Here is a 24,094-nt window from a genome sequence, read left to right on the forward strand (position 1 = left end):
GCTGGGCTCCCGCCAGTCCCCACGGACCCTTAAATATGTGCTGACAACCGCCTCCTCGCAGCTCCGACTTCAGGTGAAGGAAGCAAGTGGATGGTGGGTGACAGAAACGTGAGATTTCTAATCCCGTCCACTGGGCCCCAGTGCTCCGGTCAGACCTCTGGATAGGAAAATATCTAGCCACACAAGCTAAGGGTAATTGGTGCACTTAAATTAAGTCAGCTAGAGATTTGGAAAAGACATGAAGTATCCTTTTCTGGATTTAGAAACCCTTTTCAGGGTTTAGAAATCAGATAGTAAGTAAAGGATTAGATGTGAAGGCTCGCTATGATATAAATTATCAACATGGTAAAAAATCATAAAGATGTGTACCGTTGAATGATATACTTATCTGACAGAGTGTCTGATAGGATAGTCATATTACATGGATTTCCTATATTTTCAAAGGAAAATTGCAGAGGACATGACCAGCTAAAAATCCCAGAAGATGCAACTTTGCCCACCAAGCTCAACCCCACCCAGCCTTGCTTTAGGAAGGCTGACTGAGCCATGGATTGGTAAACTTATTCATGATGGGGCCATGTTAAACAGGTGAGCAAGTAGGGAAGATAATGTGCAATAATAATAATAATAATAATAATAATGCAACAGAGATATGAGAGAGGTTGAGAGAGAAGTTGGGAGAAGAATGAACTACGTGTTTCTTCTTGAATTTATTGTTTGTAATTCCAGCCACTCATGAGACGCTGCTCTAGTTCCAGCCCTTGAACTTCAAGATCTTTTATATAGTTCATTTATGCACTGTATTTTCCCTTATATAAGTTAGGTTCAGTGTGTTTCTATTTCTTGCAACAAATCTCAAATTAAGACCCAAACCCAAGTCAAAGTTATAATTATCTGATCAATTTTATCATGTCTTTAGTTCTGACTTTTTTCCTGATCTTCAGACTCAAATCTTCAACATTCTATTTGAAATCTTCATTCCATATCTAAAATCATCTCAGACTTAACTGTGTGCAACCTAAGACTTATTTTCTCTATATTTAAATATATTTATATGTATAAACATGCCCCTTTACCAAGTTTCTCAGTAACTGCACCAAAATTTACCATGGTGCTCAGACACCTCATACACCTCATCTGAATTATGACTATGATTGACATAACCACTGTTCGTTGATATCCAGTAGCCTCTATTCTGAACGTATGCGAAAATCGCATTTCCCTGTCCCCTTGGTGCCTTGCTTGGGACAATGAAATGTCAGGGAATCTTATATGCATCATTTCCTTCACTGCTGTATGGCACTGAAGTTTGAAGGTTGTTTATAACTGCAGTATAAGCCAGCCTACCTGTAAACAACCCCTAAGTCATTTGGCTCTACTGTCAAAATATACTGCTCACAAAAATTAGAGGATATTTCAAAATGAATATGAAGCTATAAAATATCCCCTAATTTGTATATTCCAAGCCCAATGATGTCAGCTCCTCTTCCACCATCACTGTTCCCCCCACCAAAAAACCCCCAACTCATTTCTTGCCTGAATTTACTATAGAAGCCTCTTAATCACTCTTCCTTTTCTACTCTGACCTCTCTCAAATCCATTCATTCTTCAAGCAGGAGCCATAATCTCTCATTTTAAAGGTAAATCCAATTAATCTGTTTCTTACCCAAACCCTCAACAACTTCCAATTAGACTTAGAATAAAAAGCAAAGTCTCTCAATCAACCCCAACACTCTGTGATCTGACCACTACCTATCTGTCCAAATTTGTATCCTGCCATTCTTTCATCTCTCTTCAACCACACTGTCTTTCTTACCATTCCTTGCAATCAGTAAATTCATTCTTCTCTCAGGATTCTCTGTTGCTGTTCCCTGTATGTGGAATGTTCTACTTCAAGATCTCTGTTTGCATTGCCTTGTTCTTTCCTGTCATACAAATTTTTGTTCCAAGATTATGTCCTCAGAACAGTCTCTACATTATTTAAAACTACATCTCCCAGTAACTAACTATACAATTACCTATTTTATTCTGTAAAGTAGTCTTTGAGCTATCTTATTTCTTCATTTGTTTAATTTAAGTTTCTCTTTGCCTAGACTATGAACATCATAAAGAAAGAATTGTGGATTTTTTTATAGTGCTCTGTACTTGGTTTTTAAAAAAGTTTCTTGTGTAGAGTGGGATTTAATAAATATTTATCAAATGAGTAAATTAATAAATAAATAGCTTAACAATCAGGATGTCAAAAGAACAATGCACTGAAGAAACAATTGAATAAGAAGTAATGCTCTTTCATAAATCCTTAACCTAGTCTGTTTTTTTAACAGAGCAAAAAATAAAACAAAATATTGCTAATTAATTTGTATAGCTTTGTTTATGTCTTACCACTTATAAACCATTTATTAAATAAGACTTGACTTGTTCAAGTTAAGTTGTTTAAATTAGCTAATGCATTTTGAAACAAGAAGCCATTTAAAAGAGAAAAAAACAAGGAATATGTGTAGTTGCAATGGCAAAAACAATGTTTTCCAACTCAACATATCTACATTTTCTACAAGGGACTCAAGAAAAAGATATGAAAGTAAAAAAACAGACTCAAAGACAGAGTAGGCTAGGAAGGAAATTAGAGAAAAATCATGAAGTAGGAAACACTAAGCTAACAAATTTCTATGGAAAATTACTTTCTGGATAGTTAACCAGAGGGAATTGATTAATAAAACTCATCAACACGCTGTAAATGTGGACAACATGTTAGCTCTTCATTATCACCTCCTTGATGTTTTGTGTGGTTGTGTGTACTTCAATCACATGCCAATGTGACACATATGAACTTCTATCTGAGGGGAACACCCTATTATTTTAGTGAAAATAATTGATATATTGTATCAATATATTAGCTAAGTTATTAACTTTTATTCAGGAAACCTTCTACTTCTCTGTTTTGCAAAGCAGATAATCTAGGTGAGGATAGTCTTTAGTATGACCAAGAGATGGATTGAGGACACCAGCTTTCAAAGGGATTAAAGCTCTTTCCCATGCCTTAGAAGCATTCCAAGGAAGAATAATGGTGGGGCCCAGGAGGACTGAGTCAGACTCTTGGCTCTGTGACTTTGGAGGCTCAAGTATGTGATTTAACTTTTTGATTCTAGATAAAGGTAAAGAATACAATACCTACCCTAGATGTTTCATAAGATTCTCATAAAAATAATGCTTATCAAAGATGTTATGAAAATTGGCTGTATCAGATTTCTTTAATCTGCTTCTTTGAGATTATTAAAATTATCCTCTAAACTGAAGTTGTTATATGTATACCTTTCAAAGTAATGGGAAAAGAAAGAATAAGCAGCAATATGCACATGTTTTGCAATTTGGTCTTCAATTCTATTTGAGATTAGCAATGTCTGTATCTGTTTTAGAAATATTGAAATTACTATAACAGCAGAAAATGACACTGTTATTTCTTTAAACACACAAAGGCACCAAGAGTTATCTCTCATTAGGAAACTCCCATAGTCCATTTCCAAGTCCAAACATTTCCAAATCATCCATCTCCTACCAAAGGAGAAAACTCAATTCATGGTCCATCATGAATGAAACACAATTCTATATAGCATTCATATGAATATCTGAGAAGAAAAACAAAATCAGAAGAAAATGCACAAAATTGTGCATTATATGAAACCTACTTGCTATTATAAGATGTTAGTTGCAAAACTTATGATATGTAAGGGTCTCTACTTATTGTGTTACTGTGTTTACTTGATTGATTTTCTTGTTCATCACTAAAAATATCCCAAAGATCTTATTAAATAAGCAGAATAGGAAACACAATGAATATTCTGAAGGAAGCATTTAGTTTCATAAAAAAATCCTGATCATGACTATTTAGCTGTCAATTATCCAATCCCACTCCAATCTCACATTCAGAAGTCACTTTATGGAAGTGATTACTTATAAATAAATTCTGGATACCCCAAATTTACTGTACACAAGGAATCTCCTGTCAATCAAGTGAACTTAATTCTTTAAGGAAAAGGGCACAAGACAATCCCTTACTCTTTATCTTAGTGAAATCCGTCCTGTTCTCACTCTTACATACAAGAGCTACACTATTTAAAGATATAAAAAAGAGATCATGGCTAAATGGATCCAATCATTTTGCCCATCGGCACCACCATAACCAATCAACACATTCCCTTCAGTAAATAAATTACAATAAAATACTCCCTCAACCTTGTAACCCGAATGAGGCCGGGTCACGTTAGCTGTGAATCAATGACTGGGTCTACTTGATATTTATAAAATACACTTATCTGCTGTTTTTAAAATTAAGGCTGAAATGACATCATCTTGAATGTGAGGTGATCGGGCTGTTTTCCCTACCTCGGGGTGGTTCTTGGCCAGCCATTCCTTGATGGTGCTGAGGGCAATCACTGCTGCCGGCTCGTTCGGGAAACCTGGCGAAGAACAGAATAATGCACGTTAACAATAAAGACGAAGAAGACACAGAAGTCAGTCATAGTGTGATACTGGATTTTTCTCCCTTAAGTAGTATTCAATTCAACCAGTTATAACCGAAGAAGGCAGGCCTTAGTAAGGATCTTACAGCCAAGACAAGAACGGGGCTCATCCTACACCAATCTAAAGCCAAAAGCACTAAAGAGCTCAACTGTCTCTTTGGTTCTACAACTATATCAATTAAACATGTTTTTACATTTGTTTACTAGTTTTCAAAGCAATTTCATCAAATTTTTTCATAAGGTGTGCTCACATTAAGGTTTACTTCTCTCAGTTTATAAACAGTAAATATGGCTCAGAGAACAGACATGGTTGACCCAGGGTCACAAGGCTAACAGTATTGCATCAAAAAACTGACAGGAGACAGGACAAATGGATTGCCAAATAGCTATACCCTTGAAAGCTATTGTCAGAATTCAAAGGAGGTAATGCCTGCTTCATAGGGCCATTGGAAATACTGTTTGAGATTAAGACAACATGAATTGACCTGTCTTGGTAGTGTGGGTTTGGTTTTAGAAGGGCAGGAAGACTAACACTTATACTCTGTCCCAGTGAGCATGACCACATATGAGAATTTCACAGACTCACCCACAATGGCCATATAACTTATATAAGCCAAACACATTCCTGAACTTGCAGAATCATCAGACATTCTGACAATGAAGATAACAGTGAATGAAGGAATAACCTTATAAGTTACCATTTATGGTGCAGAAAGAAGAAGTGGGAATGGCTATTCTATTGAAACTACTCCCTTACTCACCACTGGCTTCCTAATCACCAAATCCCACAGCCTTTCAGTCAGTCTTCCTCTTTGATATTAGCTGGCCTTGACTAGTTTTTCAGGTTTCAATCTCTTCCATCTTGGACTTCCCTTTTTGAAGTTTATTTTTTAATTGTTTTCAAGTGTACAATTCAGTGATTTTTTAAATATGTCCACAAAGTTGTGTAAACATCTCCACTAATACCAGAATATTTTCAGTATTCCCAAAGTGCACATTAACAGTCACTCCCCAATCACCCCTCTCCCCAGCCTGAGCAACTATTAATCTATTGTACTCTCTGTTTCTATAGATTTGCTGATTCTCCTCCTGAAATTTTCAGCACCACCTCCTACTATGTCTCCTCCTACCTGTTTGACCTCCCCTGACTCCTTTTTCTATGAGCATCTATCAAATATATATCATTCCCAGCATCCTAAAATGAGCTTTCTTCTTGCCTTCCCCTCTCTGCTTTAGCCAGGGGCAGCCCCATCCATCGACAAGTCCATGAGGATGTCTTCCTGTCAGGGAGGCTCCTATGACATTGTCAGTGCAGATGCAGAAAGACGGGGGTGTTGCTGACAGGGAGCGATCTCAGGTTGAAAGAACCCAGCTTCATTGGAAGGCAAATACATATTCCAGCAGTTTGTACAAATGGGTTTAGATCTCAGTTGACTTTTAGAGAAGATGTGTGAGAGAGGAGTTATTTTTCCTCCTTTCCAAGAATATATGTTGCTTTTCTAATTAGGTTGTTGCCTGCTTTGTTATAGAGTGCATTAGGAAAGGTGACAAGAAGCAGTGCCAAGCTCCACTCAAGCACCGTCATGTGACAGAGAGAACGGCTGTCATATGAAAAATGTGTACAAGTTCTTGAAACTTTGTAAATTCATCCATGACATTTGGAATTGTAGAGATCTGTTTTGAATTCTCTCACCCCATTCATTTTCCTTAAATGAAGGCTTTATAGTGTAAAACCCTTTAAATTAGAAAAACCTGTTCATTAATTAATCCATTAGCTAATTTGTTAGACAAATTATTGAACCAGAAGAGTGTAGATACACAGATACTTTTTAAAGAGTTCTTGTCCTCGAAAGTCCAAAGTCTGGAGGAGGAAATTGACAAGAGGGAACAGCAATAAATCACGGCAAGTGCATGACGGGTGTGGGGACACAGATGAAGAGAGTAAGAATCTAGAGACACAGAGTAAGATGAAGGGAAGCTTTCTGAGAAACAATAGAATGTTTGGGGAAGGGAACTATGGCGTGGGGAGCAGGGAAGACCTCATTCTCAGAAGTAAGCTTATGGGCAGCAAGAATGGACCAGGCGAGGCAAAGAGAACGGGGAAGAACGCAGGAGTACCTAGGCTGCGAGGGAAAACAAGGAGGCCAGCATGGGCATTCGTGGTTAGCAGTTGAGCACAGTGGACTTTTTCAATTCACCTTCCCCCTGAGTTTAATGCCTGCATTTGTAAGCACCAGGAGACCTCCCCTCAATGTGCTCTAGACCCAGAAACCTAATCAGCACTCTTCTGCAAAACCAGCCACTTCCTGCCTTTTCAGCGTCTGCCTATGGCTTTACTTCTCTACTAATCTCCATAACATGACTGTTCTCCCACTGGTAACTCAGTCCTCAAAGCACTGTTCCTTTGAAATAGCTTACACCACCCCTTCCTCACCTGCGTTTTTGATTGTTCTCTTCCAAGATCCCGACAATGGCAGTCAACTCATAACTGTGCTTCTTTGGTCTCCTCCCCTTCTCCAATTTACCTAGCACACCACCTGCATGTGATCCTTCCTAAAGTCGCGTTGCCACAAGCTTACACCAAACAGCAGCAGCCTTTGCTGACTCTCTACTCCTACAGGGTCAACTTCCTCTTGGCATGGCATTACATACCCTGAGGGGCCTGTCTAGACTTACTCTTTAGTTTTCCTTATTTATTCTCTTTCCCTGAAAATTTCTCTCCAACTTTTTGATATGTTTAAGAAGTACTTAAATCATAAAATTATAGGGCTATATAAAGCTAATAAATACTGTAATCACTCTCCATTGCAATGGCCATTAGCATTAACCTTTAGAAGATGTAATTCCTCACAGAGAAATTATACAGGCCTTTTAGAACCATGGCAACAGTGGTCAGTTCTCAATTATATGTGACCTCCTGGTCATTTCCCCACAGTCATCAAAGCCTCTGGCACTGAATTATGGTTTTCTCCACCTCAAGGCTTGCCATAACCCTTGGGTGATTTCAGCACCCAAGAAGTGACTCACCTAGCATCTGGCCTGGTGATTTGCAGCAACAGCCTCCACTCCACCTCCTCTCCAGATCACACCCTGGATCTGGATGTAACATTTCATTCTACCGTTATTAACTGAAGCAGTCTCTCTCCAAACCTGGTCTCTCTTTCGTTTGTTTGCCCAGCTACTTTCCAAGGAATGCTCTTTATAAGCATTTGAAGGCTCCTCTGTCCCCAGAACAGCCCCCAGATTGAGGCTAACGTTTCCTTGCTGAATGGTCTGACTCCTTCCTGTCTCTCTGGGCTCTTCCCGATCCCTGTTGCTCTTTGCTTTCTCAACTCATCACACTGGTGTGCTTTCTGTCCTTGAAATGTGGCGCGCTTCCTTTTGCCTTTCTATTTTGGCAAAAGGCCTAATGCTGTTTCTTTTTCCTGAAATCACATTCCTGTCCTCTTTTCCTAGCTTATTTTAACTTTTCTTGTCCTCTGCTCATTACTGCTCAGGGGAAGGTTCCTCTGACCCCCCGTGACTTCCTGTTGTGTCATTTCCTCCCACCATGGACCTTTCACAGAACTCATCAGAGTCGCAACTTTACACCTATTATGTAAATATTTAATTCATAATATTAATAGAGTGAAAGCCCTAAGGAGGCAGATACCACACCTGTTTTTGTTTATCACTCTATTCTTAAAACATTGCTGGCACACAGAAGATGGCAGACAAATACATGATGAATGAGTGACAGATGGCGGACTCCTAATTCTTTGATTGATAACAGAAAGGCTAAGGACTGGGAGGACAAGTGTTTAGCCCTAGAGTATGGGCAGAATGAAGGGACTCCGAGAGGATGTCCAAGCAAATTGATAGATCTGCGTTATCCTGTTTCATCCCTAAGGGACAACTATTGAGAAGAGGCAGAAGATAAAGCATAGTTCCTGCTCTGATGATACACTGGGATTACTTAAAAGGAGAGGAAAATATTCAAGACAAGTATCTCTGCAAACATGCTTGCTCTCAGTGGGTGTGTACATAGACACCAGACAAAGTGTGATGCGTGGGGTAAAGAGCAGCAGCACAACTCTTTGTCCGTTTAAGTTCAAGACCCCAAGGGTTACAAGAAAAGCCAATGAATAGACAAGGATAGATTTTTACCAAGAGATGGGCTCCTGATGACAGTAAGACCTGCCTCAGGAGATCAACATTCACTTCTGCTTACCAAGGGACTTCTGTTCACAAATGCAGAGTGGCCACCCAGAGGGAAGGCAGCAGGCAAACGTGCGAAGGATTATTGAATTAGATACCATAGAAAATCTCTTCCAAGTATGAGGGCCAATGAGGCAGAACAAACCATTCATAATTTAGGGCCAAGAGTGCAAGGAGGTGTGTGGGTGTGTGTGCATGTGCGTGAATGTTTGTGTCCTGATACACATAGAATCTCTGCTTCTGCTGGCATTCCAAAGCTCAGCTCCTCAGTCATTAGGATGGCTTTTTAAAATTAACTTTTATTGTAAATATCAAAGGTGACTTATACAATGTATAAATTATTTTTTAATTTACTTTTGTGTTGAAATTGCTTGCTAAATTTTCACATATGTGTGTGTGTATATATGTATACAATGTATATATATATATATATATATATATATATGCATACAAACATGTGAGCATTACCAAAGTCAAGATATAAAATATATTCAACCTTCTAGAAAACTGCCTTGTCTCAAGTCAGTATCTTCTCTCTGGAGGAAATGTTATTCTCTCCGCTGTTACCATAGGTTAGTTTTGTCTGTTTTTACACTTCTTAAATAGAGAGATCATTCTGCACATTTTTTTCTTTCTATATTTTGTTCAACATTATGCCTACCTGATTTATCCATGTGGCTACATATATCAGAAGCTCATTCATTTTCATTGTAGCATGAATATTCCAAAGTTTATTTGTCCATTTTAGTGTTGATGGACAATCAGATTGATTCCATTTTGAAGCTATTATGAACAAAGTTGCCATGAACATTCTCATACATGTCACTTGACAGATATAAACACTTGTTTCTGCTGAGATTATAACCAAGAGTTGAAGCTACTGGTCCATAGTTTATGCAGATGTTTAACACTGCTACATTCTGCCAAGGTTTTCCAAAGCAGATGTACAATTTCATTCTCATCAGAAGTGTAGGGAGGTTTAAAATAATATATATTTTTATTTATTATATTTCTTTCTTTATTTATTTAGTTAAGATGTTAAGATGCACTTACTAATTCTATTTTCTTGACCACGTTTAAAACCATTACACATAGATTTAGGCTAATCAATACCTTTCATAGCTAGAATCTCAGATACTTTTTAAGACTTGTCTGGTTCCTCCCTCTACATCAGTGAATACTTAACCCAGAGAAAGCAAATTTAGTCAACAAAACATAAACACAATTTAAACGAAAGAGGGAAAACTGAAACAGCAAGTTGAGTTTGTAATGGTTTTCATCCATGGTACATCAGATGACTCATTAGGCACTTCCCCCGTGCACTCAGTTATTGAAGAGATATTTCTTGTTCAATCAAATTGAAGAAATATCCAGCAAGGAAGACTCACTGATAGTTCTACCCACCCCGTGAACTATCTGTCTGTTGAAATTGTTGAAACTGGAATGTTCTCAACACTATTAAGAGCAAAGCTGGTTTTGACTTTGCTGAAATTTTCCTCTCTAGCTTTTTTTCTTCTTCCTTTGCTCTTGGTCATAATTCCCCAATATCTTTAACTTAGTTCATAGACTCCCATGTAGAAACTAATTTTGTTCTCCTGATATAGAAATCAAATATGTCCTACTGAAAATCTAGCCTATTCTACTGAAAAAAAAAAAAGGATAGATATAATAACTAAGTCTGCCAGTAGAACTGCCCCTTTTTGGAGGCAGAAGAAATGGGTCAGCTTTTGTTTTAAACTGAAAATGAAGATGAAAGTCTGCTTGTAGCTATAGATTATCTTATTATAGAGTAGCATATGGTAACGACTTAAATCAATTATTTCCAAGAAATTCTTACTAAAAAAAAAAAAAAAGAGTCAGTTTGAATATAATACCAGGTATAATTAAGCCATGCTTTAAAATGTTAACCAGTCTACCATTTACAATCTACCCAGGGCCTCTCTCTTTTGCCCCCTCCCCCCGCAACCAACATTTCCTTCCAGCCCAGTGACCAGCAGTCACTTCTGCTTTAACTATGGATGCCTTTCTAGCAGCTGTAAGAAAAAAAAATGAAACAAAACAATTTAGAGATCAATGTTGAGGCAGAGCTCAAAAATGTAGAAACTATTATTGATGCACTTAATTGTTTTATTTTCAGCTCTACAATTTCTTCTGTAGTGGTTTTCAGCTCGCAGGGAGTTTAGTTCATACTCACTTCCACCCCTCAGAGCACTTGGCCCAAAGCTGTGATCAAATCCGAGCCATTTTATGGAACCCTAAACCCCTACCTACACTGCAAGTCATTGCCATATAACCAGCCTTCAGGATGACGATAAGCACCAGATTGGTACTGAATTGTTATAAATACCCAGGAGTTAGAAGCAATAGTTTTAAAAATACCAAACTCCCTTGAACTCTGCACGTGAAATTCACATCCACTTTGGAGGCCTCCCTCCCACCGAGTCTTTAATTGGAGAGCGTGCTGCTGCTCTTTTTTCCTACTTACACACAGAATCAAGTAAAATGAAAAGATGATGCCGTTATTAGACAGGGGGTTTTCTGCATTGATGATAATGTCTGACCGCACTAAGGGAGAGGGATGCATCACTGGGTCCAGTGAAACGTTGACATCCACTGGACGGAGATTATCAACATTGACTCTCAATGCAAAAGTAAACATTGCTTGATTTTTTAGAATATAACTATATTTTCTTTTTTCATCTTAGCACAAAAGGTCAGGTGTCGGGACCAATGGAATATGAAACAGTCTAGCCTACTAGCTAAGGTGAAAGAGAATATGGTGCACGATGAGTTGTGTTTTTCTGGGAACATTCGTTACCAATCTCCCTTGAACACACACACACACACACACACCTGTCCTGGGTGGGGAGCGGGAAGAGGGATGAAGTTGGAGGCTCTGGTGGGCATGGTGAAGTATAGGGCATGGATTTCTTTTTTTCTTAAATTTCAAACTAGCCTCAGTCGCCTGCCTCCCCGGGTGCCCTTCCACCTCGTGGAAGCAATTCTGATAGCACGATGACATCAAATGACGGCAGAGAAATGATGGGAAGGAGCCTCCCCACTAAGCATTTGCTCGAGCAGCCACTCAGACAATGCTGGCTAAAGGCTGCATTTCACAAAAGATAAAACAGGTGAAGGAATACGAGTGACACTGTCCCCTGTGACTGCAGTGAGCATGGCAGCAGAATGCTAAACAGGGTGTCACTGGCTTCGCTCAAGAGAGCAGAAAGTGAGACAAGAGGGAGGCGTCCGCAGCCCATCAGTAAGACGGTGGAGTCTTAGTGTTGTTGACGATGACAAGGTGGGCTTGAAATATGCGTGTATCACATAATATGGCCTAGTACTAAGTGACTGATCGTAGCAGAGACTGGGAATGCCTACATATACCCTCGTGGCATGTGCCATCCTTGCGAAGGGCCTTGACTTACAACCTCCAGTGCCGAAGGCCTTTTTAACTGAGGGCTCTCTCTGGCATGTAGAGTTCACTCAGCCCACATGAAGGGCAGGTTCAACATGGTAGGGTAACAAGGCCGCCATGAGCATTCTGCATCCATGACCCCAGCTCACTCCCCCATTACTCTCCAGTTGTCACAGTGGCAAATGGCTCAATAACACACCCTTTCTTGTCTCTCTTCCCTGCTCCCTTTCCTGAAATCACCTCCCTAGTAACTACTTGCACCCAATGGCCTTTGCCTCTCAATCTGATTTTGGGAGGAGCCAAACTATGACAGCAGAAAGCACACGTTCACGAACTTCAGAAAATCATGTGTCCTCTCTTATCTGGACAGCACTGTTTCCTTAAACTTTTCCAGTTGTAATGTCTGACCCATAAACACTAGAGAAATGGTTTGTAAATTACTCAGTGACGTGGGGGAAGCGTTGAGGCGCTCACTGATTACCTGCAAGAAAGTGCAAGAATATTTCACTTTGGGAGAGCACAGGTCATTGGGTTAGGCTCACACTGGTACGTGTATTGGTGCCCATGAGACAGAAATTCTTTTTTTTCCTCCAAAAATCTTAAAACAACAGGAAATTGTTATTGTTGCTGCTTCTCCTATAGCTGTTAACATTTATTGAGTGATTACTATGTACAAGACACTCTACTTAGCATTTACATGTATTACCTTATTTAATCTTCACAACAAACTAAAGGAAAAGAAGAAGGGAGAAGAATAACGAAGATGAGTCAGAATGTTTGTAAATGTACAATGACTTCAGTGTATTAAGGGAGGAGTTGGTCAAAGATATTTAATTAGGATTTATATGAAATACTGCCAAGAGGTGTGTAAGGCATAGTCAGGCTGGATCACACAAGCTTTAGTAGTAATGAACTCAGTATTGCTCACTAATGTGGTTTGGACACACACCTGCTTGAAGAAGAAGCAATGATCCTGCATGTGGCCATGGGTGGGCTTGATGGGGGGAGCCTTGGCTGTCCTCAGGAGCCCCTGCTTTCTCTGTCCCCACAAAAACATCCTGAATCCTCACAACTCCCTTCATGATGAGTATGTAATTTTTTCCATTTTGTAGAAGAAAACCAAAGACTCAGGGGGGGACTTAAGAAAGGGGTAGAGGCGGTACCCAGGCGCGGGTCTGCCTGCCTCCCCTCCATCCACAGCCTCTCCCCAAGTGCTGCATGGAACATACCACGACCACTCTCCTTCAGAGAGCCAGTCCTAGTACAGCAGTGTCTTAGACTGCTAAGAAAAGAAGTACAACTGGGGGTCCTATGGTCAGGAAGCATGATTCAAGAGTGCCGAGCTCAGCTCCTGCATGGGCCAGACCCATCCATCATATCTGGTGAAACTGATGTTCTGTCCTCCATCGTGGGTAAAGGCACCAGCCTACCATTTAAAGTCTTCATTGAAGAGCACAGATGGGGCCTTAGGAGTCCCTTGGGAACATAGGAAAGTGGATGGTCCTGATGGATCAGTTACAGGAGTCCCCCACTAATTCAAGGCTGATACGTTCTAAGACCCCCAATGAATGCCTGAAACTGCTGATAATACCAAACCCTGTATATACTTTGTTTTTTTACTTATACATGCATACCTACGATAAAGTTTAATTTAGAAATTGGGCACAGTAAGAGGTTAACAACAACAATAACCCAATAGAACAATTATAACAAATACACTATACTGCTCACAAAAATTAGGGTCTATTTCAAAAATGAACATGCAGCTAGCTATAAGATATCTCCTTATTTTTGTGAGCAGTGGAAAATTAGGTGAATAGGATCTCCCTTCTCTCTTAAAATATCTGGAATTTTCCACTTAACATTTTCAGACCACAGCTGGCTGCAAGTGACTACGGAAAGTGAAAGCGCAGGCGAGGGAGACTCCTGCCCTCTCAGCATCTCGGTGCCATCATTGCAGACAGGACTGGAACCTGTAGCTGGGAAGCATATCATAGGTATGCTCACTGGCTCACAGCAGAACTCCGGCGCCATCGCCCTGTTCCCCGAGGTAATGCCTTGCCCCTACTTCATGTTATCCAACCTGGCACTGATTGTCCTGGTGGATTCTCTAGGGTTACTCATCAGATGAAGAGGGAGAAGGGCAATTCTGTACTTCTGACCACTGCAGTCTCCTCACACCCGTTCTTTCATTCCACTTGGCGATGTGTGTGCCATAGCACAGGACAGCCCATAAATTCCACGACATCCAGCTACTTTTCCTTTCACCTATTTAAAAAATTGTGAAACACGAAGCTCTTTTTCAAGTTGTCTCTCCCGGCCTGCAAGGCAGGTGGGTCTGAATGAGCTGCATTTTTATGGGACACAAGGTTACAGCCTGCACAAGTTTCATCAGCTTCTCAAGCTATGAGCTCCAGTATCTATTTCTGAAGGTATTTTTAAAATTATCCTTTGTCTAGGGAATTATAATAATGACCTGAAAAATGGCTCATGACACAAATTCTGCCTTACACAAGCTGTTCCTACTACCCCCTAATAAGTCTCTTGAGAAGAGATGAAAAATCTCATAGAATCTCTTAGAATAGAGTTTTTGTAAAATTCCTTTTTTTTTTTTTTCTGAAGTGAGAAGCTGGGAGGCAGAGAGACAGACTCTCGCATGTGCCCAACTGGCATGCCCACTAGGGGGCGATGCTCTTCCCATCTGGGATGTTGCTTCTTTGCAACCAGAGCCATTCTAGCACCTGAGGTGGAGGCCATGGAGCAGTCCTCAGCGCCAGGGCCAACTTTCCTCCAATGGAGCCTTGGCTGCCGGAGGGGAAGAGAGAGAGAGAAAGTAGAGGGGGGAGGGGGGAGAAGCAGATGGGTGCTTCTCCTATGTGCCCTGGCCAGAAATCGAACCCAGGTTTTCCACACACTGGGCTGAGGCTCTACCACTGAGCTAGCTGGCCAGGGCCTAAAATTCTTTTTTTATTTTTTTTTTATTTTTATTTTTTTCATTTTTCTGAAGCTGGAAACAGGGAGAGACAGTCAGACAGACTCCCACATGCGCCTGACCGGGATCCACCCGGCACGCACACCAGGGGCGACGCTCTGCCCACCAGGGAGCGATGCTCTGCCCATCCTGGGCATTGCCATGTTGCGACCAGAGCCACTCTAGCACCTGGGGCAGAGGCCACAGAGCCATCCCCAGCGCCCGGGCCATCTTTGCTCCAATGGAGCCTTGGCTGAGGGAGGGGAAGAGAGAGACAGAGAGGGAAAGCGCGGCGGAGGGGTGGAGAAGCAAATGGGCGCTTCTCCTGTGTGCCCTGGCCGGGAATCGAACCCGTAAAATTCTTTTTTTAAAGCACATTTCTATCACTAATGGAGTGACGTCAGAGAAATGGCGCCGTGAGGAGTGCGACCGACAAATCTCCCCAAAATTTCAACAAGTTCATCAACCAGAGACAGAAAAATCTATTCTTGGAGCATCCGGGAGTTCCACACACTGAAGGCAAAGGTAGGATAGAGCGAAAAATTGACTAAATATATAATCAACCCTTAAGGAAATAAGTCAGACAAAGGAACACTCTGCCTTCCTCACTAACCTGAGCAAAGGCTGCTTTCACTTGGAACCGAGAGTGTGGGGGAGGGGGGGCTAAGGGTGTGGAGGAAGTTGGGCTGCGGCACGGACATTCATTCAAGCCGAGGAAAGAGTGTGCCTGTGGTGAATCAGCCCTCGTGAGCAAATGTCCGCGCACCGTGAGCATCCCAGCAGCTCGCGCACACTGCAAACAACCACCCACGCACACTGCGAGGAACCACCCACGCTTGGAGCAGCAGCTGCCAGCGGTGCATGGGGAGTTCGCCAAAGTGAACTTCCCTAGGCCTGAGCTTCTCTGGGCAGGCAGGGTGCCTCACCCAGCCATTCAAGCTAACAATCAAGCGTCGGGGGAGGGGTGTGTGGGCAGCTTGCAGTCCTTTCTGTAGCAGATCAGTGGATCCAATCGCTGAAATTAGCTTAACCCACAGTCTGCTCACATCCCAACTGACCTACGCAGCTCTAATTGACAAGATCTCTCTCAGTTCAGTGATCCAAGACAAGAAGTGTGATATTTTTTAGTGCCTCTTGCTAAAGGGGTGGGGGCAACTTCTGATTGGCAGAGCTTTCATACTCAGGGATATATGCTAAAAAGAGGGATTTGGCAGATGTTAAGACCTCCTGTACTGGCCCTGGCCGGTTGGCTCAGTGGTAGAGCGTTGGCCTGGCGTGCAGAAGTCCCGGGTTTGATTCCTGGCCAGGCACACAGGAGAGGTGCCAATCTGCTTCTCCACTCCTCCCCCTCTCCATCCTCTCTGTCTATCCCACAGCCGAGGTTCCATTGGAGCAAAAGATGGCCCGGGCACTGGGGATGGTTCCATGGCCTCTGCCCCAGGTGCTAGAGTGGCTCTGGTTGCAACAGAGTGATGCCCCAGATGGGCAGAGCATCGCCTCCTGGTGGGCATGCCGGGTGGATCCCAGTTGGGCGCATGCGGGAGTCTGTCTGACTGCCTCCCCGTTTCCAGCTTCAGAAAAATACAAAAAAAAAAACAAAACAAAAAAAAAAAAGACCTTCTAAACTGCAGGCAACGACTAGGGCATCTTCTTCCCAGCCAAAACAGGTTACAAAGTGCAGAAGCCTGGGGAGAGTGGTCCGCACAGAGTGCTAGGCTGATGAACAGGCCTGGAGGCTCACAGAAAGTCACCTTGAGAGGAATTGGCTCCCAGCCCTGCCTGATTACGCTGGCGGCTCTGACTGCCAGAGCCTTACCCAGAGCCCTGCATTGAGTGGGGAGAGAGTGGGGATTTGACAGCTCTTTGAGCCTCTTACTCCCCAGGCAGAGGCAGCAGCAGCCTCATAGCTGGATCATCAGGCTGCTAATTCAGGAAGAGACGCTAGGGGAAAATGGACTCTCTCATTGTCAGAGCCTGCAAACACTAACAAGCCTTGATTACCAACAAGACTGAAGCCAAATATATGACATTGCCATAGAGTCTCATCAACTGCAAATCCCTACCTAAGCATGCCACAGGGGCAGAGCCTGGGGTATAGAGTCACCGACCAGGAAGAGGGAGAGGAAAGAAAAAGGAAGAAGAAGTTAACCTCTCAAAATCAAGAAAAATCCACAGACTTTATAACTTGATCCACTATTTTTTTGTTTCTTTCATCTTCTTGCCTTTATTATTATTATTTCTATTTCCTCAACCTTGGTCCTTTTATTCTCTGTCTGTCTTATTTTTTTCCTTTTCTTGAACTATACTACCCATAAGTGTTACATTTTATTTCTTTTCTTCTTCCTTACTCTTCATGATGGTTACACTCCAAAACCCTTAACTGTCTCTCTCTCTTTGTTTTTTTTCTTTTTTCTTCCTTTCCTTTTCCCCTTTTTCTTATTTCTCCCTTTCTATTAGTTTTTTCTTCTCTCCTTTTACTTTTCCTCTCATTCAATCCTCAATCACAAAAAAATTATTAACTTGGGACTCAAGTATTTTTTTTCTGTGGCATTTTGGGTGCTTTTTACTTCACTTTTTAACTCATTAGCATTCTTCCCAACCCAGGATTTCCATTCTATTTAGTCTTTGCTTCACTTAATACAGTAGTTTTTTTTTTCCTTTTTCCTGTTTTCTTCTTATCCCTCTCATTATATCTTAGTCAACCATCACAAGCAAATCATTTTATACTTCACTCAAATTTTTTTCCTTTTTTGCATTTTGTGGGTCCCTACTTCCTTTTTTGCCCCTCGAACACTTGCGCCCAACTCAGGCCCTCCGTTATAGACAGTTTTTGTTTCATTTAGTATAATATAATTCACAGTTCATCACAATATTTTCCAAAGGAGGAGGGGAGAGGAGGGGAAGAGAAGAAAGAAAAGGGGGGGAATAATAAATTTTTATTGTTTATTTTTTTCCAAATTTTTTCATTTTTTTCCTTTTTTTAACTTTTTTTTTACTTTTTATTCTTTATTAATTCTCATTAATGCTATCAACAAGACCACCCTCAGATGCCATTAAGAAAAAGGAAATCGACTATCATGGATACAAAAGATAGAGAAGTAACACAGATAGATGTGGAAAAATCTATGGAGAAAAAATTTAATATATTGAAAACCTTGGAGCTAAATGACAGAGAATTTAAAATAAAAATCCTAAAAATACTCAGAGATATACAAGAAAACACAGAAAGGCAATTTAGGGAGCTCAGAAAACAACACAAAGAATATATTACCAAAGAAAGTGAAACTATAAAAACAAATCAAACAGAGATGAAAAACTCAATTCATGAACTGAAAAACAAGGTAACAAGCTTAGCTAATAGAACAGGCCAGATAGAAGGTAGGATTAGTGAAATAAAAGACAAGCAACTTCAGGCACAACAGAGAGAAGAAGAGAGAGACTCAAAAATTAAAAAAAATGAGAAAGCCCTAGAGGAATTGTCTGACTCTATCAAAAAGAATAACATAAGAATAACAGGTATATCAGAGAGAGAAGAGAGAAAAAAATGGAATGGAGAATATATTGAAACAAATAATAGATGAGAACTTCCCAAGCCTGTGGAAAGAACTAAAGCTTCAAATTCAAGAAGCAAACAGAACACTGAGTTTTCTTAACCCCAATAAACCTACTCCAAGGCACATCATAATGAAAATGGCACAAACCAACGACAAAGAAAAAATTCTCAAGGCAGCCAAGGAAAAAAAAAATACAACATATAAAGGAAGGCTTATTAGCTTATCATCAGATTTCTCAGCAAACTCTACAAGCCAGAAGAGAGTGGACCCCAATATTTAAAGCCCTGAAAGAGAGGAACTTTCAGTCATGAATACTATACCCATCAAAGCTATCCTTCAAGTATGAAGGAGAAATAAAAACATTCACAAATACAGAAAAGATGAGAGAATTTATCATCAGAAAACCCCCACTCCAGGAAATACTAAAGTGGGTTTTCCAACCAGATTCAAAGAACCAAACAAAACAAAACCACAAGTAAAAGCTCCACCAAGAACACAATAAAACCAAAATTAAACTGTGACAACAAAGGGAAGAGGACAGAGATTAACAGTAGCAAAGGACGATGAAGTGCAGAAACACTCATAATGAATGAATATGGTAGGTACCCTTTCCATTACTTAATGGTAACCACACTTGAAAAAACCACCACAGAAGCACATGACTTAAAAATGGTAGCAACAGAGGAAAGATGTATGGAATACAAACAAACAAAAACAAATGATAGAAAAAGAGAAGAATCAAACAAGATACAAAACTAACAGAAAGCAATTTATAAAATGGCAATAGGGAACCCACAAGTGTCAATAATTAAACTAAATGTAAATAGATTAAACTCACCAATAAAAATACACAGAGTAGCAGAATGGATTAAAAATGAAAATCCAACTGTATGCTGCCTACAAGAAACACATCTAAGCAACAAGGATAAAAACAAATTCAAAGTGAAAGGCTGGAAAACAATACTCCAAGCAAATAACATCCAAAAAAAAGCAGGTGTAGCAATACTCATATCTAATAATGCTGACTACAAGACAGAAAAAGTACTCAGAGACAAAAATGGTTATTTCATAATGATTAAGGGGACATTGAATCAAGAAGACATAACAATCCTTAATATATATGCACCAAACCAAGGAACACGAAAATACATAAGACAGCTACTTATTGACCTAAAAATAAAAACTGAGAAAAATACAATCATACTTGGAGACCTCAATACACTGCTGACAGCTCTAGATCAGTCATTCAAACATAGAATCAATAAAGATATATTGGCCTTAAACAAAACACTAGAGCACCTGGATATGATAGACATCTCTAGGAAACTTCATCCCACAGCGACAGAGTATACATTTTTCTCTAGTGTATATAAAACATTCTCAAGAATTGACCATATGTTGGGCCACAAAAATAACATCAGCAAATTCAGAAAAATTGAAATTTTACCAAGCATATTTTCTGATCATAAAGCCTTGAAACTAGAATTCAACTGCAAAACAGAGGGAAAAAAACCCATAAAACTGTGGAAACTAAACAACATACTTTTAAAAAATAAATGGGTCAAAGAAGAAATAAGCACAGAGATCAAAAGATATATACAGACAAATGAAAATGACAATACGACATATCAGAATCTTTGGGATGCAGCAAAAGCAGTAATAAAAGGGAAGTTCATATCACTTCAGGCCTATATGAACAAACAAGAGAGAGCCCAAGTGAACCACTTAATTTCACACCTTAAGGAACTAGAAAAAGAAGAACAAAGACAACCCAAAACCAGCCAAAGAAAGGAAATAATAAAAATCAGAGTAGAAATAAATGAAATGGAGAACAGAAAAACTATAGGAAAAATTAATAAAACAAGGAGCTGGTTCTTTGAAAAGATGAACAAAATTGACAAACCCTTGGTAAGACTCACCAAGGAAAAAAGAGAAAGAACTCATATAAACAAAATCCAAAATGAAAGAGGAGAAATCACCACAGACATCATAGATATACAATGAATTATTGTAGAATACTACAAAAAACTATATGCCACCAAATTCAACAATCTAGAAGAAATGGATAAATTCCTAGAACAATACAACCTTCCTAGACTGAGTCACGAAGAAGCAGAAAGCCTAAATAGACCAATCATCAGGGAGGAAATAGAAAAAACTATTAAAAACCTCCCCAAAAATAAAAGTCCAGGCCCAGATGGTTATACTAGTGAATTCTATCAAACATTCAAAGAAAACTTGGTTCCTATTCTACTCAAAGTCTTCCAAAAAATTGAAGAAGAAGCAATACTTCCAAACACATTTTATGAGGCCAACATAACCCTCATACTGAAACCTGGCAAGGACGGCACCAAAAAAGAAAACTACAGACCAATCTCTAATGAATACAGATGCTAAAATATTAAACAAAATACTGACAAATCAAATACAACAACATATTAAAAAAATAATACATCATGATCAAGTGGGATTCATCCCAGAATCTCAAGGATGGTTCAACATAGGTAAAATGGTTAACATAATACACCATATCAACAAAACAATGAACAAAAACCACATGATCTTATCAATAGATGCAGAAAAGGCATTCGATAAAATACAACAGAACTTTATGTTTAAGACACTCAATAAAATGGGTATAGAAGGAAAATATCTCAACATGATAAAGGCCATATATGATAAACCATCACCCAACATCATATTAAATGGCATAAAACTGAGAACTTTCCACCTTAAATCAGGAACAAGACAGGGTTGTCCACTCTCTGCACTCTTATTTAACATGGTGCTAGAAGTTCTGGCCAAAGCAATCAGACAAGAGAAAGAAATAAAGGACATCCATATCGAAAAAAAAGTAAAGGTATTATTTTTTGCAGATGATATGATCCTATACATCGAAAACCCCAAAGAATCCACAAAAAGATTACTAGAAACAATAAACCAATACAGCAAGGTTGCAGGATACAAAATTAACATACAAAAGTCCATAGCCTTTTTATATGCCAACAATGAAATATTAGAAAACAAACTCAAAAAAATAATTCCCTTCACGATTGCAACAAAAAAAATAAAATACCTAGGAATAAACATAACAAAGAGTGTAAAGGACACATATAATGAAAACTACAAAGCATTGTTAAGGGAAATTGAAAAAGATACAATGAGATGGAAAAATATTCCTTGTTCTTGTATAGAAAGAATAAATACAATCAAATGGCCATATTACCCAAAGCAATTTATAAATTTAATGCAATTCCTATCAAAATTCCTATGACATTTTTTAAAGAAATGGAACAAAAAATCATCAGATTTATATGGAACTATAAAAAATCCTGAATAGCCAAAGCAATCCTAAGGAAAAAGAATGAAGCTGGGGCATTACAATACCTGACTTCAAACTATATTATAGGGCCACGACAATCAAAACAGCATGGTATTGGCAGAAAAATAGACACTCAGACCAATGGAACAGAATAGAAATCCCAGAAATAAAACCACATATATATGGTTAAATAATTTTCAATAAAGGGGCCAACAACACACAATGGAGAAAAGAAAGCCTCTTCAACAAATGGTGCTGGGAAAACTGGAAAGCCACATGCAAAAGAATGAAACTCAACTACAGCTTGTCCCCTTGTACTAAAATTAATTCAAAATGGATCAAAAACCTAAATATAAGACCTGAAACAATAAAGTACATAGAAGAAGACATAGGTACGAAACTTATGGACTGGGTTTTAAAGAGCATTTTATGAATTTGATTCCAAAGGCAAGAGAAGTGAAGGCACAGATAAATGAATGGGAGGGACTATATCAGACTAAAAAGTTTTTGCTCAGCAAGAGAAACTGACAACAAAATAAACAGACAGCCAACTAAATGGGAAATGATATTTTCAAACAACAGCTCAGATAAGGGCCTAATATCCAAAATTTTCAAAGAACTCATAAAGCTCAACAACAAACAAACAAAGAATACAATAAAAAAAATGGGAAGAGGACATGAACAGACACTTCTCCCAGGAAGAAATACAAATGGCCAACAGATATATGAAAAGATGCTCATCTTCATTAGTTATTAGAGAAATACAAATCAAAACTACAATGAGATACCACCTCACATCTGTTAGATTAGCTATTATCAATAAGACAGGTAATAGCAAATGTTGGAGAGGCTGTGGAAAAAAAGGAACCCTCATCCACTGTTGGTGGGAATGTAAAGTAGTACAACCATTATGGAAGAAAGTATGGTGGTTCCTAAAAAAACTGAAAATAGAACTACCTTATGACCCAGCAATCCCTCTACTGGGTATATAACCTCAAAACTCAGAAACATTGATACATAAAGACACATGTAGCCCCATGTTCATTGCAGCATTGTTCACTGTGGCCAAGACATGGGAACAACCAAAAAGCCCTTCAGTAGAAGACTGGATAAAGAAGATGTGGCACATATACACTATGGAATACTACTCAGCCATAAGAAATGATGACATCGGATCATTTACAACAAAATGGTGGGATCTTGATAACATTATACGGAGTGAAATAAGTAAATCAGAAAAAAACAAGAACTACATGATTCCATACATTGGTGGGACATAAAACCGAGACTAAGAGACATGGACAAGAGTGTGGTGGTTAGGGGGGGGCGCAGGAGGGAAGGAGGGAGAGAGAAAGGGGGAGAGGGAGGGGCACAAAGAAAACTAGATAAGGGTGACGGAGGACAATCTGACTTTGGGTGATGGGTATGCAACATAATTGAATGACAAGATAACCTGGACATGTTTTCTTTGAATATATGTACCCTGATTTATTGATGTCACCCCATTAACATTAATAAATGTTTATTTATTTAAAAAAAAGCACATTTCTCCCACAGGGATAATCAAGGGAGTTGATTTAGGACATCACATTTGAGTAGTAAAAATTTATATCGGGATCTACTGAGAGATGAAAAGTCAGCTTCTATTTTTTGAACTGGTGGCATTCCCTGGTAGCCAGTGATCTTTCTAAACATAAACACATCATATCATGTCCATACTAGGAGACCCCAGCAGCTTCCTGCACAGATGAGACTTTTGAACAAAGTCCAAACTCCTCACTTTGGCTTGCAGAGAGCTTTTGCTGTTCTCACAATCTGAAGTAACATCAGTTCCCTCTGCTTGGTTTCCCTGGATCTGCTGCAATGGAGGATAAACACCAGGATGCAGAGCCCCTGTCCGTCTCATCCCCTCTCCACTTGCAGTGCTCAAAGCAAAAAGGCATTCAACACAGTGTCGTGTCGTATTTGGAACCATGGGAAACAGCTGGTAAGCTCCAGTGTCCTGTGAAGCTAACATCCCGCAGGGATTTCTTTTACCCCCTGAAGCCTAGGAAAATCAGCCCCCTCACTGGAGGGCTGCTAAAAGAACTTTTCTGCTCTCTGGTACCCATCAGC

The 24,094-nt window shown here is 39.6% G+C and overlaps 1 protein-coding gene across 4 annotated transcripts in view; it reads right to left on the minus strand.

The window, feature by feature from the left end:
• Positions 1 to 24,094, minus strand: part of MACROD2 (mono-ADP ribosylhydrolase 2) — a 2,105,833-nt gene that overhangs the window by 535,561 nt on the left and 1,546,178 nt on the right. For all 4 annotated transcript variants that reach the window (XM_066237024.1, XM_066237025.1, XM_066237023.1 and 1 more), the window contains exon 8: positions 4,381 to 4,454. In XM_066237024.1, the coding sequence (XP_066093121.1) occupies positions 4,381 to 4,454 (74 nt within the window). The remainder of the gene's footprint in view (positions 1 to 4,380; positions 4,455 to 24,094) is intronic.

Source organism: Saccopteryx bilineata, chromosome 6 (assembly GCF_036850765.1).
Source record: "Saccopteryx bilineata isolate mSacBil1 chromosome 6, mSacBil1_pri_phased_curated, whole genome shotgun sequence".
In the NCBI taxonomy this organism is placed as follows: Eukaryota; Metazoa; Chordata; class Mammalia; order Chiroptera; family Emballonuridae; genus Saccopteryx; species Saccopteryx bilineata.